The sequence below is a fragment of the Leptonychotes weddellii genome, chromosome 6 (assembly GCF_054177405.1).
Source record: "Leptonychotes weddellii isolate Sample4059 chromosome 6, ASM5417740v2, whole genome shotgun sequence".
Lineage (NCBI taxonomy): Eukaryota > Metazoa > Chordata > Mammalia > Carnivora > Phocidae > Leptonychotes > Leptonychotes weddellii.
The window spans coordinates 106,168,864-106,191,679 of NC_138374.1; the positions used below are offsets into that span (position 1 = coordinate 106,168,864).

Genomic DNA, 22,816 nt, shown 5'->3' on the forward strand with positions numbered 1-22,816 from the left:
TGTAGGATACTGAGCAGCCTCCCTGGCCTCTACCCTCTAGATATGAGTGGCACCCCAAAGCCCAGTTTGACAACTAAAATTGTCTCCCCTTATTGCCAAATGTCCACTGGGGGATAAAGTCATCTCCACTTGAGAACCACTAGTATAAGCCAACTGAACTAAACTTTCTATTACTTATAGCCAAAAGCATCTTAACTGATACAGTACCCCAGTGACCCTTGTTAACCACAGAGATTAGTCTCTCTGTACCTTGTCATACCCACACTGGCCTCTAACCCCAGACCTACTTGCACACCCATTCACACAATTATATCTGCACACCAGCTCTGTTCAGTCCTAGCCTTCCTAACCTCTGCTCTGCCCGAGCTCTCAATACTCACTCCCTGCCCCAGCCACATCCCCAACCACCTCTGCCTTCACCGCCTTCTGCCACTTGCTGTGGGGGCTGACAACTGTGTTTTCAGTTACATGCTCTTGCTCTGATGTGTGTCTCTGCTACTCCTCCCACTCATCAGGGTGAGGCCAATAGAAATTTCCTTTAACTACCCCTACCAAGGTTCATTCCCCATCTGTCTACTCCTGTGTCACTCATGTCATCAGTCTATCTCTCCATCCTTCCTTGCATCCATCTACTATTCAACTAGGTCGTGCACACTTACTATGTGCCAGGAGTTACAACAGGCACTGGATAGCAAATCGATTAAGAGATGGAATGTGTCCTTAAAGAGCACACAGTCTGGCTAAGAACACAGTTCGTTAAGCCAATGAGAAGAGTTACTAATGTTGAAGACATCTGACCTATTAAGGAAAAATGTGTTTTCACACCCTGAATAGCCCTCACATTTAATTAGCTATTCAAAATGATGCTAATAACAATCTCCTTCTACACAAGAAGCAGGCCTGGCAGGACCATATCTGCAAATATGGTTAGTCCAGTTCCAGTGACTGGATGAACTTGGGAGAAATAAGAAGGCCCAAGTTGAAGCCTATTCTGTTAAGTCAGACTTTTTTCCCTTCTGGACTTTTCTTCCAACTGGTCTGAATTAGTGAGGTCCAACTGTTTCTATTTAAAGAAAAAGGCAACAAAATTTTCAGGGTGTGCCTCCAAAAATCATGCCAGAAGACATACACACACACATACACACACACATACACACACATACACACACACCACCACCACCACCAACAACAACAACCCCATCATCCACACGCTCTGCCCTAGGGACAGGGACGCACAGACACACACTGTCAAGCAGTGAAGGGAAAAACAGAAATTGGGCATCAGTTCAAAGGGCTTGAAGCTAAGGAGGTGGAGGGACGGCGGCAGGGGGGCTGGGACAAGAGGGGAGCTGGTGAAGAAACGGTTCCAAGCACAACAGAAAAGCTCTCGGCCCGAAGATTCTGGATTTCCTCTTTGGTTCTTTCAAAGAATCAGTCTCTGGCTCTATTTGGCGGGGGTACCAGCACTTGTGGGGTGTGGCCTTGGGTTCGCTTCCCTTCACAGTAACTCTATTGTTCAGAAACTGCGGCCAATTTATGGAAAGAGGTGGAATGTTTATGTAACTGACTCTGCTTTAGACAAGACGTTTGAAAGGGGGGAAAAAAATGACAGATGGAAGGAGGCCAGTCCAAACAGGGTTTTTCTTCCTTTCTGGACACAGATGTTGGAAAAAGGAGGAGAGGGAAGGTGGGAGGGAGAGAAGAAAGTCAGGGACTGAGAAAGAATGCCAAAGTCCGAGCTGGTCAGAGACAGCCAGAGTCTGTCTTTGTGGCCAGGGGCAGAGCCTTGGAGCAGAGTCTCCATTTTTGGAAGCTGCTGTTTTAATTAAATAGGTCAAGCCAGTCAGAGCAGCTCTGGTGTGAGGTCTGGATCTCATTAGGCTAAAATGGGTGGGGTAGGGCTGGCCGAGGGGGGAGTGGATCCCCTGGTGTGTACGTGGGGGGTGGGAGCCGGGGATGAGGGAACTTCTTTACTGCTCTCCCCAAAGCCAGGCCCCAGGCAGCTGGAGCTGCCAGGAGGGCCAGACCACAGATGGAGAATGCGCTTCATTAAGCACAGAGTCTGCTCTGCAGCCTGGAGGCCCAGGCAGACTGGAAAAATCAGAACGGCTTTGGGGCGGGCGGGGTGGGGGGGGGGTGGTTTGCAGGGACAAATCTCATCGCTCCACCAGCCCAAGTGAGTGAGGAATTAGGAGAAAAAGTCTCATACCTATACCTTCCCTTGAGCCTTGGGAGCTGACTTTGGGCATAGCAGACAAAGGTGGGAGCAAAGAGGAGATGAAATCTTTGTCTTCCTGATTATAGGATTCCTGATCTTGGGAGCCCCTATCCAGTAGGGGAGATGGTTCCCTGCCCTTAGGGCGCCCAGTTTGATGCAGGAGACTCAATCCTTGCTCTTGGGAATCCCGAGTAGATAGCCCTGACCCTGAGGTCTCTAGTCTGATGAGGGAGGCAGGACTGTAGTAAGGAAATGGATATCAAGCTCATACAAAATTAGCATGAAAACAGGCTCCAGCGAATTTCATGCCAAGTGAGGACAAGGTGTAGGAAAGGACTTGTATTTACAGTGGGACGAGGTTGGGGATGGTTCCTGGAGGAGGGCAGTTCTGGGCAGCAGGGCGGCCGTGGCTTGGTGGGAACAATAGGACAACAACGTGCCTGTGAGAGCTGTATTACACGTTCTTCATTCGCAGGGAGCAGAACTTAGAAGCCCACATCTCCAGAGGTCTCAGTTTGACTGGTTGGAGTAGTGAGGCAGGGCCTGGATGTCCAACACCTGCTAGTAGAATAAAGACCAGTCAACTGACAGCCAGGCTTTCCCCAAGAGGTTCAAACCCGGCCACAGGGTTTGTTGGGTCAGGCAGCGGTGACTTCGCTGTCAGCGCATACTAGAGGCCAGACACCTGTCAGGTCAGGTGTCCCCCAAGAATAAGACGACCATATAACTTATCATCTAAATGGGGACACTTTGGAGGGGGATAGGAATGTTACTAATACTTATGCTGGGCCCACAGCTATAAACCAGGACATTTCACTAAAATCTTCCTAAAATCTTTAGGGGTCTAGGTATGTGTGCAGTTGAGGTTTTGAGAAAAGTGAAGGATTAGTTTCAAATATCCTCCTCTAGTGCCTCAGTTGTACTCCAAGATTTTTAGAGAAATATGATAACCATGCTAAATAAAACATGCATATTTGTAGCACGTGTGTACTTAGGAGTAGTATGTATGTGCGTGTAGACATACAGATCTGTCTATATACATAGCTAAGTAGAGAAATAGACACATATAAAATAGAAGTCCCATGAATTTTCAAAAATTATTTAAATTAAAATGAGAGGGACGCCTGGGTGGCTCAATTGGTTGGGCGACTGCTTTCGGCTCAGGTCATGATCCTGGAGTCCCTGGATCAAGTCCCGCATCGGGCTCCCTGCTCGGCGGGGAGTCTGCTTCTCCCTCTGATCCTCCCCATCTCATGTGCTCTTTCTCTCAAATAAATAAATAAAATCTTTAAAAAAAAAAATAAACTAAAATGAGAGACCTTGAAAATCTTAGTTCTTACAACAAACCTCTTGGGACTATGTCCCCAGCCTCCCAAGGGATGCTATCATAGATAGATGTTATTCCTGATTGCCCAAATCTTTTACACACTCTCTCGATATTTTAATAGTTCTTCAAGGTATACACACCACCTTCCCAAGGAAAACTAAGACAAAATGAAACGGCCCACGTTTTCCAGTTTCCATCACTGTGAGGGGGATAGGTAAGTGATTTAAGGCAGATGCACTCTGGACTCAGAACGGAATTTCCTGGGGACAGGGACATGGTAGGGGTCGCCCTCTTTGCTGGCATCAGATCACCGAAGGCTCAGTGACAGGCAGCAGCTCCCGGGGCAGCCAGATCTGCAGTGTGGCTCTGGGAGCTGTCCTAGAAACTCAGCCAGGAGTCTCATTTTTCAGTCCTTCCAATATCCTTAATAAGTCACTTTATGCTTTAACCAGATGGAGAAGGTTCTAGCTTTTTTGTTGTGTTTTGTTTTATTTTTTTTAAGATTTTATTTATTTATTAGAGAGAGAGCACAAACAGGGGGAGTGGCAGGCAGAGGAAGAGGGAGAAGCAGGCTCCCCACAAAGCAGGGGAAACCTGATGCAGTACTCGATCTCAGGACCCCAGGACCATGACCTGAGCTGAAGGCCGTTGCCCAACCAACTGAGCCACCAAGGCACCCTGTTGTGTTTTGTTTTATAAAGAAAGACTCTGATCAATTTAGATGATTCAGGGGCAAAGTTTGAGGAGTTTTTCGTTACACACTGTGTGAGGGAAGGGACTCAACCCAGGGGAAAGTTAGCCACAGGGGGTGAAATGAGACTATCAAACAAACCATCTCATTTAGCCAGTGCCCAGCCCCTCTTTCAACCTGGGTCTCCATCCACTTGCTTCCCTCTGCCCTCCCCTCCTTCCCTGCCCCTATCTCTGGAGCTCCATCCCATTTCCTGTCCATGTATCCTCACACTGTCCCTTAGAAGTAGGGAGTGAGGGAACATGTCTCTCTATCCTTCAGGAGGGTAAAATGGAGTCCAGAGAGGCGGGGTCTTAGCCATGGTTGTGCAGCTGGCTAAGGGTAGATCTGGGATGACACCTTTGCTCTTAGCCTTCATCTCTATATTCAGGAGCCCAGTGCTTCCTAAGCCAGGAACCCTTGGAGTCATGAGGCCCTCAGGCATCTATCTGCGTTAGCGTAAACCCTGAAAAGAGTGGTCCGACTCAGATTTGGAGTCCTACCTCTGACATGGGGCAGAGCAATCCTGGATAAGTCTCCACCCTCTTTCGGCTTCAGTTCCCTGACCCGTTAAATGAAGGACTTGGAACAGCTTGCTAATTCTTCACCTTTTGGATGTCATAGATTCTGTTAAAAATCTGATCCTCTTTCTCCTGTCCCTCCCCTAAACCCCTTGAAAATGCACACAAGATATTTTCTGTAAAATTTCGAGGGGATTGTGCTCTCTGGCGTAATACCTGCCTGGACAGTCATATGGGATTGTTAAGAAAATCAGACCAAAATGGAGCTAACAGGGTTTTATAAGCTACAAAGTAGTTTATAATTTTGAAAGAGATCAATTAGCCAGCCGGCTTTTCCCCTTTCCTAAGCCCTGGGGGATGGTGGTGACATTAAGCCAGAGTTCCCAGATCCTGTCATGAGAACTCGCCCCCACCGGGGTCCTCTTAACAACAGGTGGCCCTCTTCCCACTGGTGGGGCCCCACTGAGGCTGCACTCATCCACAGGTCAGGGCCCCGAACATCACTTCCCTCCAAGCTTTCTGCTCCTTGCAGCCGACCCCCTCCACTCAACACATGGACGGTGGCATCTCTCAGACCCTGTCCCTCTGAGGACAATCACGTAGTCATTCATCTGCTCCTATCCTACAAGATGGCACAGAGCAGTCAGGGAGTGTGGATGGACTTGGCAAGCACGGTGCCATCTGTCCCAGGCTTGTGGTCCTCTCTGTCACTCCTATTTCTCAGACCTCATGTCTAAATTTGGGGCTCAGAACATATGAACCCGGGACTCATTTCTCCTTGGGATACTCTCAGATGGGAGGGATAGAGAGACAGGCAAGTGCAGCCTGATTAGAGACTAGGGCACATGCACGCGTGCGCACACGCACACAGTCACACTCCCCTGGAGAGGGCCGTGCCTGTCACAGGCCTGACCTGGCCTGCGTGGTACCAAGGTGGTACATCAAAGGAGAGGAGTGGTGGAGTTGGTGGTTACTCCGGCATGTGGCTCCCCTTCCTGCCAGTATTTTCCCTGACAAGATTTTACTTGCCACCCACATCCTCCCTCTCTGGTGGCAGAGAGGATTAACAAGCACTCTGCTCCTCACAAAGGCCCCTGCCACCCTGGGAACGCTGCTGTCGGCCCCCTCCCACCACCTGCCCACCCAGTCCTGCTTCTAGTCCCTCTGGGATGGCCCCACATATCCTCTCCCAGGCAGCAGGGATGATGCGAGGAGGGAATGGCCCAGAGCCAGGGCACCCCAGGATCTTGACCCTTCAATGCCTGGACAATCGCTGGGTGTAGCAGCAGTGTCCAATGCCCTTCTGTGGTCCTTGAACTGGAGGGCTAGGCCTGAAGGGTCCCGAGAAGCAAGATCATGGTGCCCAGGCAGCAGGGAGGAGAAGGGATGTTGTTGTGAAGCTCACCATGAGCTTCAGCTGGCATCAGGAGCTTCTGAAGAGCTTGTCTGAGAATAAGCCAGAACTGGACCTAGAAACCAGAACTCCTGATGCCCATTCCCATGCTTGAATCCCTCAAGACAAGCCTCACTCATTCCCTCATTCTCAGGGCTGGGCTGTTGAACTAGCGGTTTGTGGCAGAGGCGAGGGAGAGGGTGCCCCCAGGACTCTGGGGCATCTGCCTAGTGGTCCTTCCCTACAGGACCCACTGAAGTTTCAGAGACTGGGGGGGTGGTTGTGGTGGCCGTGGTACTGTTTTCTTCCTGCCACGAGGCTTGTTACAGCCTCCAAGCTCAGGAAAGCAAGATACCCCTGCCATCGCTGGGCATGTTCTATTATTTATTGACCCCGAGGAGGGCTGCCCACGCCAGCCTTCCAGCTGGTTAATTGGATTTCATGACAACTTTTTTAAAGGGAATTTTCTGAGGAGCAGTGTTGTGTCCTGCCCCAGGGGTCCTGTGAGCTTCCCTCCATCTCCTTGAAAACACAGCTACTGCTGTCTACTGTGGAGCTTTAATCATACATGTCAGGTAGCCCCAGCCCCACCGGAAGCTGTGGTGGGCCTAACGATCCGCTGATGCTCACAGATGGGAAATAAGCCCCTTTCTTGGCAGAGATGAGGAAAAGCCACCCTGTATCTGATATGCGGGGGACTGCTGGTTAATTTGGGTGCCATTTCTGCTTCGATTACAGCCCCTGGTAGGTGAAAGTGTGCTGCTTATCAGAATCAGAACGTCGGAGGTTTGCGTTTCCTTCTGGTGGGGAGACTCATAAACATAAGGCCCGTGATAATAGTTATTATCAAGGCAGAAGCCTCTACTTAAACAATTACTTTGAGAATAGGCAGCTAAACGCTAGTACGTCATGGATCTGCTTATTGTCCTTTCTGGGCGGTCAGCTCTGCCAGGGGTAAGGCCTCATCCCGAGGACGCTCAGGGGTGGACAGCAGAGAGTCCCCAGCCAATTCACGGCCATTCACTGTCCCATGGCCGGAGCAACAGATAAGGAGAGACAAAAACCCTGCTGTGCAAAATCTCTATGTTTTCGCATAGAGATGCAAAACTCTATTTTTTTAGAAATAATAGAGTTTTATTATTCTGCGCCTTCAAGGACAGGCTAGAATCCTCGGTGTTACGGTAGGATTTACTGGAGAGCTCCTTTAAACTGTTCCATTCCTGCCAGAATGAGTTCATGTATTGGGAGGGTCGCTGAGGATGGCGGCTGACAAGCGTAAAGCCAGAAGGCGAGGAGCTGAGCCCAGTGTCTTTGTTGTGCTGAGTTCCGATGCTGGACACTGAACGCAAGTATGTGCCCATAAACCAGTGTCCCGTGGACGGCCACAAAGAGTCCGTCCTAGGGTTAGAAGGGATCCCCCCCAGAGAAGGAATGCAGGACAGGCACTCAGACTTGTAGACACTGAGCATGGCAGGAGTAGAGCCAGCAACCAGGGAAGCCCTCTGACTGTGGGCTCTCTTCCTCATGGACCTGCTCCCTGAACTGTGCCCACAGCAACAAGGACGATGATCACAGAACTATTGGGATTATATGCCTATACTGTGTAAAGTGACTTCCATCCATTATCTAGTTACGTATCCCAATAACCTAGTGGGGTAGCTGTTATCACTGGCCTCACTCTTCTCATGAGGAAACCAGAGCTTAGGGAAGTCATTGGCTAGACAGAAGACATTTATAGAAAGTATGTGCCCATAAACCATTGTCCTGTGGTCACAAATTTACATGAAGCCAGGCCTATAACAAAGGTCTCTGACTGTAAAACCCATGGTTATTTCCTACTTTTAATGCCTTTCAAAAAAACAGAACAAAACCCCCGAATCTAAGATTCTCATTGAAAACTCATTATAGAGAGGGAGGAATCTTACATCTTATACATCATGGAACAGCCTATAATAGCCCAGGAAGGCGTCATACAAAAAGTGGACCTTGAATTGGCCTTGAGGGGAAGTTACTCTTTATGGGACAGGGAGAGGTCATCCCAGGCTAAGGGAAAAACAGGGGTGAGGGCTGAGAGATGAGAAGGAGCAGGTGATCAGGAGAGGACATTGAAGAACCAACGTGGCTGGAGCAGAAGGTGGGGTTGGGCAAAGTTTGGAGTGTATTAAAAGTCAGGCCTGAAAGGTTAATAATACCTGTTAGGCTGGTGACAATCAGCCACAGAATGGATGGGAGTGAAGGAGTGAGGTCTAGGATAGGTCAAGGCTTCAATGGTAGTACATTTTCAAGTTAGAGATAACTAGAGGGAGGGAAGTGACCAACTGGGGGAGCAGAGGGGAGAGAAGTTCTGGTGACTGAGAGTTCAAGGCTGTGAACAGAGGATGGCTCCCTGTAGCTGAGTGTGCCCCTCCCCCCCACCCCCTGCAGAACGCAGGAGGCTGGATCCCAATCTGGAGCAGCCCACCCACTGGGCACTCCTGCCCTGCAGGCCTGGGGAAGCTTTCCCTTCCCAGCTCCTCCCTGCCCCCTCTGGAGAAAGCCTGAGACATTCCTCATTTCTCCAGCTTCTTGTTTCTCTAATTTTATGATTGTATGAAAATAAGGTTCCCAAATTGCCTTTAATTAGCTTTAATAAGACAGCCTTTTTGCTAATTAAAATGATTATTAAGAAACCATTTATTGAGCATGAACACAGTTGTTAGAACCTAGGAGAATTCTGAACTCTTAATAATAATAACAGGAGCCATCGCCAGCCCTGCAGGTCACCAGTTCACCTGCCCCACTCCTGAATTCAAATGGGGTGGCCCTCTGGCCGGGGACCCAGGATTTCAGCCCTCTCCAGGTGCCGCCAGGACCAAATGCCGCCTGCGTTGCTAGGACTGCTACTTCCCCCGCACTGGGGTTCTCGCTGCGGAATATGGGCCGGGGAAATACGGGCTCTGCCTGTCAGAGCTCCCGGGGCCGCCTGAGCAAAGCTGGGCAGGCAGTCAGAGGCCTGTGAAACTTCAAGACGCACTTCATCTCCCTGGGCCTTGGCCTCCCAGACTGTGAGAAGGGCGGGTGGAGGGCCCGGGTGGCCTCAGAGGTCCCTAGCCCTCTTGGAGCGTGGTGATGCTAAGTCACCTGATGGAGCCTGCACTCTTGGCAACGCACACCTCTGGGTAACGCGGGAGCGTGGGACTGGCGGAGCCACGCAGCTCGGTGCAGTTCTCCTCCCCTCCCTCTGCGGGAGGGCAGTGCAGGCAGCCGAGGCAAAGGGACCCCTGTCGCGAAACGCATGAGGAGCCTCGGAGACAACGCGGCTCCCGCAAGGAAGAAGCGGGGCGCGGGGGTAGCGAGGCGAGACCCAGGCGCTGGGCCCGAGGCGTGTAGGTGTAGCTCCCCGGCTCCCCCGATCTCCGGCTCCCTGGGTCCCCGGCCGAGGCCCGCTCCCCGGGCCCTCCCCCCACCCCCCACCTCCCGGCGGCACGGCTGTCGCCAGCTCCTGGGGGACGGCGAACGGCTCGTGCTGTCTTCTTTTCCTGTAGACAGCCCGGGAGCCAGAGTCTGGAGGGGCTGGACAGCGACCGACAGCAGTACCCGGGGCGGGGGAGGGGAGGGGGGACAACTCGGATCGAAGGTGGTGCAGAAATCCGGGCGGGAGGAGAGGCCCCGGGCATTTTCTGCATTTTCTGGGGACGTCGTCTGGGCTGGGCTGTGTCTGCCTTCTCGGGCCGTGGGTCCAGCTGTGTGCTGTTCCCTCCTCCCCCCCCCGCACCCTCCCCCGCCCCCCCGCTTCCCCAATGTCTTCCCAGGGTCCTTCCAGGGACCTGGTCGGCAGCGTATTAAATAAATATGACAGTGGAAAGAACGTGGGCTTTGAGTCCCACAGACCTGGGCTCCAGTTGGGTCGGCTGTGTTACTAGCTTTGTGACCTTCTGTGACTCTTTTCCTGAGCCTTAGTTTCTTTCCACCGAGCGAGGGTAAGGACTGTATGCAACAAGGGCGGTGAGGTGGCCCCGTCGGAAACTTGGGACAGAAGCGCTAGGGTCGGAGGGCTGTGCGCTCCCCAGTGCAGGCGAAGGGGAAGCTTCAGGGCCCTAACCCCAGGCTCGGCCGGCCCCTGCCTGCCCCCGCGGCTCTCGCGCAGCCAGGTCAGCGCGCGAAGGCGCAACCGAGGCCTCAGCCGGGGCCAATTACCCGCGAGGCTCCGCGGTGGAGCCGGGGCCTGGGCGCTGCGTCAAAGCTCCCCAGGGCTTGCTCGGTGCAGCCAGAGTTGAGAACCCGTTTCACTGAAGGAATAAACAAAGAGGCCTTGCGGGGGGGGGGGGGGAAGGGAGCAGGTGGGTCCCCTCCCGTCTGCAGGTGGCCCCTTCGCACCACACTCACATGCCCGCGGACACAGCCACATGCACGCCCATGCACACACGCACGCTCACTCAGAGGGACCCACGCTCTCACACACACACACACGCCCATTCACGCCGTCACGGACACTCACACCCACACCGCCTGTCTTCTCCGGGCGAGCCCCGCGGCCGGGACCCCGGCAGACCCCCGGCTGGCGTGGACGTCCGCGGTGGGGCCCGGCCCTGGTGCTCCGAGGGTCTCCGGCCCGGTGGCCCCGGGGACTCTGCCGCGGGTGACGGCGCGGTTCCTCCGAGCCCGGGGCGCTCCGCAGAACCCCCACCGGGCCGCGCCGCGCTCGCTCCGGCTCTTTGTTATGCTAATTCCCCTCCCCAGCTGGTGCCAGCTGCCTGCACAATGAGCGCCGGGAGCCCTCGCCAGCCCTCGCCAGCCAGGGAGTGGGGGCGGGGTGGGGGGTGGGGGGTTCCGCGCCCTGCACCCGGGATCCTGGCTTGGCCCAGCCTGGCGAGGTGCTGAGCGGCCGAATAAGCATCCTTCCCTGCGTCCTCCCCTCCCCCACGCTTGCAGGGCCGCGCCCCTCTGGGCCTGTAGGGCATCCACTGATTCATTCCAGTCGCCCCGGCTGCCCGCCCTCCAGGTGCCAGGGCTTGATGAAAAGTAAAAGGCTCCTCCGCGGCTCGAGAGCAGTGCGGATGAAAGAGAAGCAGCCGCCTCCCAGACCACACAGCTAATCCTCCCATAAACCTCGAGCAAATAAGGGGAGAGGAAGAACAGGCCCGCTACAGATGTGGAGTGCAGCCTCCGGGGATCCCCAAATTAAAACTCGTGCACGGGAAGCACTTGGACCACCACCAAATGACACTAATTGGGTTATGGGACCGTAATCTTGGCTCGTATGAAAAAAACCAACAACAGTTATAGTCACAGCTGCAAGGACTGTCTTCATAAAAAGAAGGGGGGAAAGTCCGCTATTTTATTACTCATAAACATGAGAAAGAAGAGGGTTCGCGGATCTCCTGCCTGCGTAGGGCAGGCAGGCTGGTTGCTTGAAGGAGAGGATAACTGTGCCAGGAGGAGCAGGGCTGGGGCTGGCTGGCTCGGGATGTGTGGAGCTAATGCGCTAATGGGGGTGGGGGGAGAGCACTGGGAGGGGGAGGTAGTGGGGGTTGTACTGAGACACCGCGGGGGAGCATGGCCTATCTGGAGGAATGTATTTCAGACAATGGGTTAGCAGCCATATGCAGAAAATCATTCTGGACAGGAAAACTAAGAGATTTATTCTTTTAAGAAACATCCAGAAGCAGTTTCTCAGTTTCACTGGGGGCAGGGGTGAGTGGGGGTGATGGGGAGGCATCCTGGGAGAGGAAATGATGGGGTGACAAGTGTAGAAAATGCAGGTGAATATCTTCTGAAAGATCCGTTGGTTGTTAGAATCACAAATGTTAGGGCCGGAAGAGACCAATCTTAGATGCTCTCTGAGTCCAACCTCAACATTTGACAGATGGGATATTAAGACCCAGAGATGTTAAGGGGCTTGTCATGGTGAGACAGCTAGTGAGTGGTGGAGCTAGAGGGCGGTAGGAATGGGCAAGAACCTGTCTCCTAACTCCTACTCTAGTGCTCGAAATATTAACTCGGTAATAATTTTGTTGTTAAGAAACAGCTGTTGTTTTATCAGAAATCAATACAATAGACTGCAGGGAAATAAAAAGTTAGAAAATTTTATTTTATTTTATGTATTTTTTTAAAGATTTTATTTATTTGACAGAGAGAGCGAGAGCAGGAACACAAGCAGGGGGAGTGGGAGAGGGAGAAGCAGGCTTCCCGCCGAGCAGGGAGCCCGATGCGGGGCTCGATCCCAGAACCCTGGGATCATGGCCTGAGCCGAAGGCAGTCGCTTAACAACTGAGCCACCCAGGTGCCCCAAAAGTTAGAAAATTTTAGAATGATTGAGTTATTATAAACCTTTTTTGATCTGTAATGAGAATGAGAGTTGGAAATCAATCAATTCTTACAGATTCCATCCCAGGGTTCTTCCTAGCATGTGTCTATTTATTCATCCATTACAACACCCAGGAGGACTGATGGCCCCAGGATTTCTTTACTGGTCCTTTCGGTGCAGGGACCAATACTGTTTCCAGACAGAGAGAGGCCTCCACCCACCCTCCCTCACTGCCCTTCTACACTAAGTCATCTTGGCTAAAACCACCTGGGTTAAGGCTGGACTGGTTGAGAATTTGAATCAATCATGTTTCCTGGTTGGTATTCTACCCACAGGAAAATAAAAGTGTCTACTCTAGCTGCTGAGTGTCCAAACACAGAGAGGACAAGGATCGGGAGATGGCCAGCCGAGATCTCTCTGGGCAGATTGAGGTGTCCTGGCTTCCCGGTGCCTCTGTCAGCTGAAATGGTCAATAGTGGGCCACTCATGAGATCCTAGAGCCGGTTGGGGTAGGAAGAGAACCTGTTGCAGAGAAGTCTTGGAAGGGTCATGGCACAACACTGCATTTTCTTTCGTTATATTTAGGTGCCTGTTTCTCATTCTCAAACCATATGGTGCAGTTTGGTTCTCATTTCAGACCTACCAGTCAGCAAGCATCACTACAAGTGTACCTCACCCTATGGAAAAATATAAGCTCTTGAAAAGTTAGGAGGGATGGAAATGTCATTTGTTAAAGGGAATCTTATTTTGAAGCCATCAGTTGGTCTCTGAGTTTAAAGGCAACATAGAAAAGGATGAAATCTTGAAGTAGGAATAACCACTTCCCTAGCTGATCTGTTTTTTATTTTTTTAATTTTTAATTTTTATTTATTATTATTTTTTAAAGATTTTATTTATTTGACAGAGAGAGACACAGCAAGAGAGGGAACACAAGCAGGGGGAGTGGGAGAGGGAGAAGCAGGCTTCCGGCAGAGCAGGGAGCCCGATGTGGGACTCGATCCCAGGATCCTGGGATCATGACCGGAGCCGAAGGCAGACGCTTAACGACTGAGCCACCCAGGCGACCCTTTTTAAATTTTTTAAAGATTTTATTTATTTGTTTGACAGAGAGAGATCACAAGTAGGCAGAGGGATAAACAGGCTCCCCACTGAGCAGAGAGCTCTATCCGGGGCTCAGGGCTCCATCCCAGGACCCAGGGATCATGACCTGAGCCAAAGACAGATGCCTAAATGACTGAGCCACCCAGGAGCCCCAGCTAATCTGCTTTTTAAACTTAGATCTTATAGGTGAAAACTGTGTCCTAGTTATTTTATGATAGGCCATGTCCTCAAAGTTATGATTATCCAGAAAATAATTCTTTGATCTCCATTACCAGATGTAGGAACACTAGAAATCATTAAGCTTGAACTTCAACAAATCCTAGGGATGAGTCAGAGGTTAATGGTTTTTCACCTTTTCATTTATAAGAGATACCTCTATGTTCTGAGAGATCCTATCTATGAAACCACTTGTATTTATTAAGGATAATACCTTCATTTTCCCAGAGTTTCTTCTTGATTTGTGCTGTGTTAACTCAGAGCTGGTTCAATTCCAAGCAACAGTAAAGAAATCTGCCATGGGTTAGCCTATGCAACTATTCTCAGGAAATTTTATAATTGCTAGTAAACCTTTTTTTTTTTTTAAGATTTTATTTATTTATTTGAGAGAGAGAATGAGAGAGAGAGAGCACATGAGAGGGGGAGGGTCAGAGGGAGAAGCAGACTCCCTGCTGAGCAGGGAGCCTGATGCAGGACTCGATCCCGGGACTCCAGGATCATGACCTGAGCCAAAGGCGGTCGCCTAACCAACTGAGCCACCCAGGCGCCCTCTAGTAAACCTTTTGAAATGTTAAAAATATCTCAAGAACACCAATGACTATTTTCATAGCTGTCTGAGGGTCCTAGATCCCCAGGTTTGACATCATCTCCGTATTTGTTTCAGGCTTGTACAGAACCCAAAAGGCTGAATGCTTTCCACAAAAAGGAGAATCTGGTACTGTCAAGGTCCCACCCTCAGGGCATCCAGGGACATTAGTGGAGATGTTATGGAGGTTCACTGTTACTGCATACCCATCACGTGCCTCCGGGCAAGGGCCAGTCACTCCCTGATATTAAAGTCTTTAATCCTGGCAACCTTGCCAGGTGTGTACATTATGCCACCCATTTTACAGACAAGGAAATCAAGGCACCAGGAAGTCAAGAGGCTGTGGGCCAAGGTCAAGACTGCACAGCTACAGTGGCAGAGCTGGGATTTGCATGTAGGCAGTGATTCCAAATCCCACTCTTAACCCTCTGCTATATTCCAGTCTCACAAGAAACCTACAGCTGCTATGCAGTTGAACGGAACAGGAGAGAGGTACCTTGGGCTAATAACTATACCCTAGTCACAAAGATTGTTTGGTGGATTGATTGAAAAGCACAGCATCTAAGGGCTTGGAAAACAACGAGAAACACTCCCAGCTCCCAGAAAGGGCAATTAAGCCATTTCTCTCTTCTTGAGAAAGCATAAAGGAAATCCATTAGTCCCTGAAATGGTTTTCCTGTCTTCCTAAAGAAGTTGGCCAAAAAAAGAGTCTTCTTTCCTTTTTCATCTTTAGACTTTTCCTTAAAGAAAGTGCGTTCACTCTGCAATGCATGCGGGGCACGGTCTATCTCAGACTTCCTGTACTCCACTCCGTCAGGAGCAACTCCCAATCCTTTGCTGAAATCCCATGCCTGATAGCCTGTCATTCTCCATCTTTTCCCTCTCATGCACACAGGTGTTTTGTGACTTTTGGGGAAACTGTAGATGCCTGAGTGCTGGGCCAGGTGCACTGAGAAAGCTCCGCTTCTTGATTGCCAGGATACAGTTATGTCACAATGGATTGTAGCTCATTGCACTCGCCTCAGAAAACATCCGCAGTAGGAGTGCTCAGGCTAGTATCAGTGGGGGCAAGGAGCATCACACGCCTGATGCTTGGACCCAGCTGCTGCCATGGAATGACCTGGATGAGGGCAATGCCTGTTGAAAGCCAAGCCCGTCTGGGCAGTACAGGCCTTGGGGCAGATTGGGTCTCTCCCAAATTTCGCTATTTGTCCATTGTCTTGGGATCTGGGCAGGAAGCAAGAACACAACTTATGTCCCTGCAAGTTTTCTATGTGTGTTCTATCCCCAAGATATGGCATTTTATAAGATTTTATAATTTTAAATCAAGGGAACCGTTACAAAAATGGGGTTGAAAAAAACGTGGGTGCTTTCATGAGCAATGACTAATTCATCTCCATACGTTCTATCAGTTTCACTGCGGTCAAAAGCAGGTGTTTCCAGGCTATGAATAAGTAGTTTGCATTTTCAAAATTAACAAATTGGACCAACACCAAGGAAAAAAACAACAACCATAGACAGCCCACCAGAGAACTGTTTACAAAAGAAGATGAAGCTCACAGCAATGGTTTGCAAACACCACCAGACGAGGTTGTGTAAATGCCCTTCGTGTAGTCATGGTTCTTCAGCCTGTCACAGATACTAAAGAGAAACGCAGAAACAGGAAATTACAGACTATTTTAAACAGCATGTTTTATTAAACTCACTTGCTGATGCACTTTATGGCAGGATGCGAGATTCAAGTGTTCATAACTTCCATCTTTTCAAGTGCTTTTCCTAAGTGAATTCTCCCAGTTGAAATACGGCATTTCACAGGGCTGGAAACAATCCCTCAAGTAGTTAACTGTTTCACCCTTGGTCATGTAGCTCTCACATCCAATGGAGTAGTGTCAGCCATGTGCAGATAATCTACCTCGCTTGCACACTAACTGTAGGGAAGCAATGGAGGCCTTGAGGAGTAACTTAAAAGATCCTAAATGCATTTTACGTTAAACCACAATCAAAACACAGCGATCTTAAAATGAATGACTAGAAACCGCATGTTGTCTCACATCACTGAAATACTGATGCCATTCCTCTCTTCATGGACAGCTCTGCATCTCGTTTAAACCATCATTGTGCAGGGCCTGCTGCATCGTCTTTCTTGAAACGGCCTGGCAGAATTGGCAGGGATAACCTTAACTACGAATGAAATGGCTTCAAATTTAAGGGGCTGTCATAAAAATGGATTTGAACAACTAATTATTCTCAAAAACGTTTTCTGCTCACAACTTGTTTGAGGAATATAAAAGCCTAGCTGCGCCGCACGGGAATCCTTATATCCTTGTCTGATGTTTATTGTGAAGTTGACATCTCTTAACGCCCATGTCTGCTGCAAGTTGTTCTCAGCTCTTCTCTAGACACACCGAAAGGAAGTCATTAAGTGGAGCTGTATAATACAAGTTCATGATCGGAGGAGTGGGTAACCCTGCTTTGATGGCGTTAACTATGATCTCTGAAAATAAAGGTTCATTCACTTGCTTCTGCCCTTATTAAACAGAATGTTCTGAATCTCTTTTGTCTTAAAAGATCATGCCGAAGATGCTTTATCCTAGTGACTGGTCATCAGATAGTCACTTCCATCAGTTTTGAGTTGTTTTTTTTTTTTTTTTAAAGATTTTATTTATTTGAGAGAGAGAATGAGAGACAGCACAAGAGGGAAGAGGGTCAGAGGGAGAAGCAGACCCCGCGCTGAGCAGGGAGCCCGATGCGGGACTCGATCCCGGGACTCCAGGATCATGACCTGAGCCAAAGGCAGTCGCTTAACCAACTGAGCCACCCAGGCGCCCAGTTTTGAGTTTTTCTACCTTCCACCCAAGTCCTGGCTGCTGTAATCCTGTCCTTGGGACCCCTTCAAGGTGAAGGACAGAATAACAGGATTTTAAGAGTTGGAAGCGTATGATGGTATCTGTGCTCTTTTAAAGTGCCTCTGCCAAACAATCTTCTACAATCACCACTTTCAGAGAGGAAGGGCCAGAGGCAAAGGTTAATGATTTGGTTAACGAGGTGCACCTAGATGCCTCAGGGAGTAGCAATTAAAGGCATTTTTGGGGGAGCTGGGCCTTTTTCTTAAATGAAGATTTCCCCTCATTTAACTTTTAAAAGTCTGGAATCTGCCCTATCAGGTTCTCCTTAAAGCAAAGCACAGCAATGAGAAAAGGTGCCACTTCCAGGAGTGTGGGGTGGAGTGTCTTGGCTTTACCAGTCTCTGAGACAGAACTATAGAACCCAGTTAGTAGATTATTATCTGTGCCTTGGCCACCTGGAAAAATCAAACTGAGTATCTTCTGAATAGAAATAGTGCTACACGCCCCTAAGGGGCCCTAATGCTCATACCAACAAAAGGAACATTCTTATTTGGATGGGTGTTTAGGGGTTTTTCAGGGAAGGGGGGGCATGTCTTTTGGTACGCTCAGAAATGTCTTAGAGACAAAAACTTGATGACTAAAACTAACAAATTTTTTTTTTTTTATATTTTATTTATTTATTTGAGACAGAGAGAATGAGAGACAGAGAGCATGAGAGGGAGGAGGGTCAGAGGGAGAAGCAGACTCCCCGCCGAGCAGGGAGCCCGATGCGGGACTCGATCCAGGGACTCTAAGATCATGACCTGAGCCGAAGGCAGTCGCCCAACCAACTGAGCCACCCAGGCGCCCCTAAAACTAACAAATTTTAATGCTGCTGAATTCAAAGGCCCCTAATCGTCCAGCAGAGAAGCTCCAGTGGGTTCTGTTGAGCAGATGCCTGAGCCTGCAGCTCAGGTGAGTGCTATGGAAAATCATCAACTCTGTCATTTTACAGCTTTGGCCATCAAGAGGAACATTGTCTGATAATGCTGGGGGCTTCTAAAAAGCAAGAGGATGTCATTTCTTTCATATTTAAATCTCTAGGATGTATTACATTCATAATAAGGATGTTACATTTGACAATTAAGCTTCCAACTAGCTTTCTCCCTTTATCAAATAAAATATTAGCCTCTAGGAAGAACCTTAATACAGAGTTGTATGGAATACCAACAGCAATAATCTACAGCTATTTCGACTGCTGACATATGGGTCATCTTTTTGACAATGTGACATTTCATAAGGCAATCAGCAGGATTCATTCAGTATTTATGGTATGCTATTTTTTTGTCAGAAACTTTGCAAAAATAAAAATCTTTAGATTCTTTAAGGTAAAACCTTCTTGATAACCAACCACATCACTTATTAACATTGGTCTCTTAATCCACAGAAATCTAAATTCACAAAGTAGGACTCTTCTAAAACACCAGTCAGGCTGACCTCTTAAAGTAGTCTTTCATTTTGAAAACTCCCGTGTGGCCACTACCCACACTAAGATATTTTGAGTTTTTTTAAAGGAGAAACAGCAACAGAAAAGAGAAACATTGCCGATGATCATTAAAATAAGAAAATCTGAATGAATTTTGATCATTTTAATAAATATATATCAAGAAAACCTCACTTTATTACAACACATTCATATACAAGCATCTATCATCTAAGTTTTCAACATCAAATGTTTATCAAATATTGAAAATAAAGGACAAAACATTACTAGACTATTTAGCCATAACACAAGAACATGTTTTAAAAATTGGTCCTTGTGGACATTGTCCAAATGATGATCCTACTCATACACTGTATGAATGAGACCTATATTTAATATTAATAGCAATAATAAAAAAGCTTTATCTTGGAGAAACTGGGAAGACTTACTTCCTCCATGTGGCATTTGGTTCCTGTGAAGTATTGTTTAAGGAGGCCCAAGTTCAATTAGCAACCTTGGAAACTGGAATACAGTTTAGCAGGAGGAGTTGGCTGGAGTAGGACAACGGACGGTCAGAGGGGCACTCTGAACACTCTTGCAAATGTACAAATTAAAAAAATCATTGAGAAAACTGTTGACCAAATACATGGTAGCTATTGCCAACTGGGTCCCATTTCTCCAAAATAACTTTCCAAAAACTAAAGTCTTTACATTCTTTAAGATAAAACCTTATTGATCACCACATCATTTATTAACATTGTGCTTCTTAATCAACAGCAAAAGTCATATATAAAAAACCACATGCTTTTATAATCTAAACGAGTGAAATGATGCAAAACAGATTAAAGTATAACGCATGCCACTGGTTCATGAACTTCATTGGACAAGAAAACAAAACAAAACAAAACAACCCAAAACCCAAAAAACCCAAACCCCAGCAACAGACCCGTTGCCATAGAAAAGCTCAAGCAGCTTAGTGCTGGTTTCTAACAGCTCCATTGTTTCCCCCATCCCTTTCTAAAAATGCCAAATCCAAAAGCAATTGGGCATCAAAAACAAAGGAAGAATAGAGATGTTGAATCAAAAGTTGAACACAATAGTTTCGAAGTTAACGGTTTCCAAACAATATTGATCCACCCTGTGTATTTTTTTTTTCCTGTTTGTTAAATCCCTGCTGTAACTCTGATTTATCCTTAATTTTCACATTGGCAAAAATTAAGATAAAGTAAGGCACCAAAAATCGCCCTGTATAACACCTCTCTAACTGCCTAATCACGCATCGCAGGCAAGCCAGGAACTCGCAGGGATTACCCTTCTACACGTATTGTTGATTGCCGCACCTAGACAGGTGTTTCATTATGTTACATCCCATTTTCATCTGTCATGCAAGACTGTTAAAGACAAGTCCTTAACGGCATGGTGAAGCCACTTCATCTAGCTCCCTGTCTTCAGTCTTTTACTCAGAAAAAAATACTGTATCATATAGAAGAAGCAGACATCCTTTGCTGGTTATGTTGGTTTGCTGACCAAATAACTACCTAATTAAATTGGCAAACACGCTGCCGTTTCTTAGCTAGTGACAGGCTCCTTGGGGGCACTGAAAAGATCACAAGGGCACATTGTCCCCCAGTCTAATCTACTGACCTTTTCGGTGAGAAAACTAAGGTATACTTTGAAGCATTTAAGTCAACTGTTTTCTCGGTAACATCACCACATTTCTAAGTAGCTTGCTGAGATCTACTATACAGATGTTTTATGCAATCTGCTCTCCAGGCATTAAAACGACACGGCGTGTTCATGGCATAATTTCATCAGTTGTACAAAACTATAAAATCCATTCAAAATAAAATTTATGAGAGCTAATTGATCATGCTGTGCATGCTTCAGAGGCTCGATGAAGAGATGGCTCATAGTTTACTCCCTTTGCCACAGCACGCTTTGTTACTTGGTGAAGGCTCCTTTTTCCTTAGGGACTTTTTCCAAGACTCACTCACATTGCTTTTGTCATTATATCCAGTCTCAAAATAATCATAAAACTGGCCTTTGCCCTCAAAAGCAAGGTCATTTCCCACAGGTTCATGGCTCGGGGGGCCACCATCCCCGTTGGTGTCATTATTTGCCTTCTCATCACTTAATGTGGCCTTTTCCTGAACACCTAGTGACCTGACATGAGTGACAAAGATTTCACTGGCAGGTCCCTGGCCATCACCCTTGTAAACAGGTGCACTGCCTACATCGAAATCCGCCTGGTGGGAACAGCTCGGTAAAGGCAGAGGGGGAGAGGAAGAGGAAGACGAGGGGGAGGGGGGGACAGCGCTGGAGGCACTTCCAACACTAGCATGGACAGAAAGGGGCAGATTTAGGTAGTGACCACCACATTCTTGGTAAAAGCAGCAGGCATGAAACTTTTCACACTCCTCTTTGGCCATCCGCGGTCGCTTCCGATAAGGACAGTCTTGAGCCATAAACCACTCTTGGGCAGAGGTGCCATTGAAAGAGCAGGCAGGAAAGCACCAGTTATTCTGCATGATAATCTCACCATGGAGCCGTTTCATCAAATTGTTGATAAGGACAGATCTTCGGAGGTACACTTCAGGATCATCGATAAACTTGAGCTTTTCTAATGACATATACAGGATGTGGGCTCGTTCCTCAAAAATCGAGATGGTCTAAAAGCCAAAAAAGGAAGAGAAAACTTAGAGGACATGGGCGGTGTAAACATGCCATTCCCAGTATATTGCTTTCGGGGCAGTCTCTGGAGCTGGGCCTGCTGGGGTCCTGTTTCTCCCAGGTTCATTTAGGAATGCTGGCCCCCATGTTGCTCACGTCCTCCCCCGACCTTCCCACCTCGATGGTGTGGTCAAGCACCTGGGAATCCCATCCCAGTGCAGACCTCAGCAGCGACAAGTCAGGTTGTTTGAGATTTCAATGGCCCAGGGAGGGAGATGCCAAAACACACAACACTCATCTACCCTGCTAGAATTCAGGGGAGCAGCTTCTCCGGAGGGCAGCGAGGAGTAACAACGGGCACAAGGAGGGGTTCTCAGTGGCTGTTTATATTGTTTCTCGATCTGGATGCTAGTTACATGGATATGTTCACTCTGTGAAATCCATCAAGCTGTACTCTTAGGATACTTGTGCTTTTATGTATGTGTATACAAACCCATGCACGCACGCACACACTCATGTATTATACGTCAGTTAAGAGTCCTTTGAAAGATGTCAAAATGCAGGTCATAATAAGTCTACTTCAAACCCTGGCCAGGAGCATGACACCTATGTTCAGTACTGTCCCTCTGGCTTTCACACTCGCAATTATCCTTACTTGATCGAGGGACAACAATAATTGAGGCTCAGTCCCTGAAAGGATCAGTCCATGGAAGGGCCCAGGCAGGAGGAGAGATGCAGGGAGGAAATGAGAAGACTCACTTCTGAGCAGTGTGATACTATCACTGGGTGATGACTGGTACAAATCCAGTAGCCACTGGGAACCAGCTACAACCATAACACAGAAATGAAAGAGGAAATAAACTGTGTCCTGGTGGCCAGCTTTTCCAGATCATAAAAAAAAAAAGCCACCTGGTAGCATGACCTGAGGAACTGCGAACGAAGCCAGCCCAGGTTAACCAAAGGCAGGAACCATACGTTCAGAGAAAAGCCCAGCACCTGCCAACCCATGCTGACATCTTTATGAGCAAGGTCAAGGCAACACCTGAAGGACAAGCATGTGGGGTGGTGAGGAGAGGGGTAAGAGGAGACACAGAGGAAGATCAATCGAAAAATTAAAAACCCTCTCCGCATCTCAGACAACTAGGGTCTGGGTTATACCCTCCCTGATTAAATCCGTAGATAGTTTTTAAAGGAAGAGAACCGTAAGGAAAAATAAGTGGTATTTGAAAAGCTTAGGTGGCCAGTTTCTTATTTCTAGGCACTTCCTGGATCCCAGTATTTTTTTTTTTCTTCTTATGTTAATCCCCATACATTACATTATTAGTTTTAGATGAAGTGTTCCATGATTCATTGTTTGTGCATAACACCCAGTGCTCCATGCAGAATGTGCCCTCCTCAATACCCACCACCAGGCTAACCCATCCTCCCACCCCCTCCCCTCTAGAACCCTCAGTTTGTTT

At 48.3% G+C, this 22,816-nt stretch overlaps 1 protein-coding gene across 5 annotated transcripts in view; it reads right to left on the reverse strand.

Annotated features, from left to right (window-relative positions):
- Positions 1 to 18,837: 18,837 nt before the first annotated feature.
- SERTAD4 (SERTA domain containing 4) overlaps positions 18,838 to 22,816 on the reverse strand; it is an 18,695-nt gene continuing 14,716 nt past the window's right edge. For all 5 annotated transcript variants that reach the window (XM_081824861.1, XM_081824864.1, XM_081824863.1 and 2 more), the window contains one exon: positions 18,838 to 21,355. In XM_081824861.1, the coding sequence (XP_081680987.1) occupies positions 20,594 to 21,355 (762 nt within the window). In that variant the 3' untranslated portion in view covers positions 18,838 to 20,593. The remainder of the gene's footprint in view (positions 21,356 to 22,816) is intronic.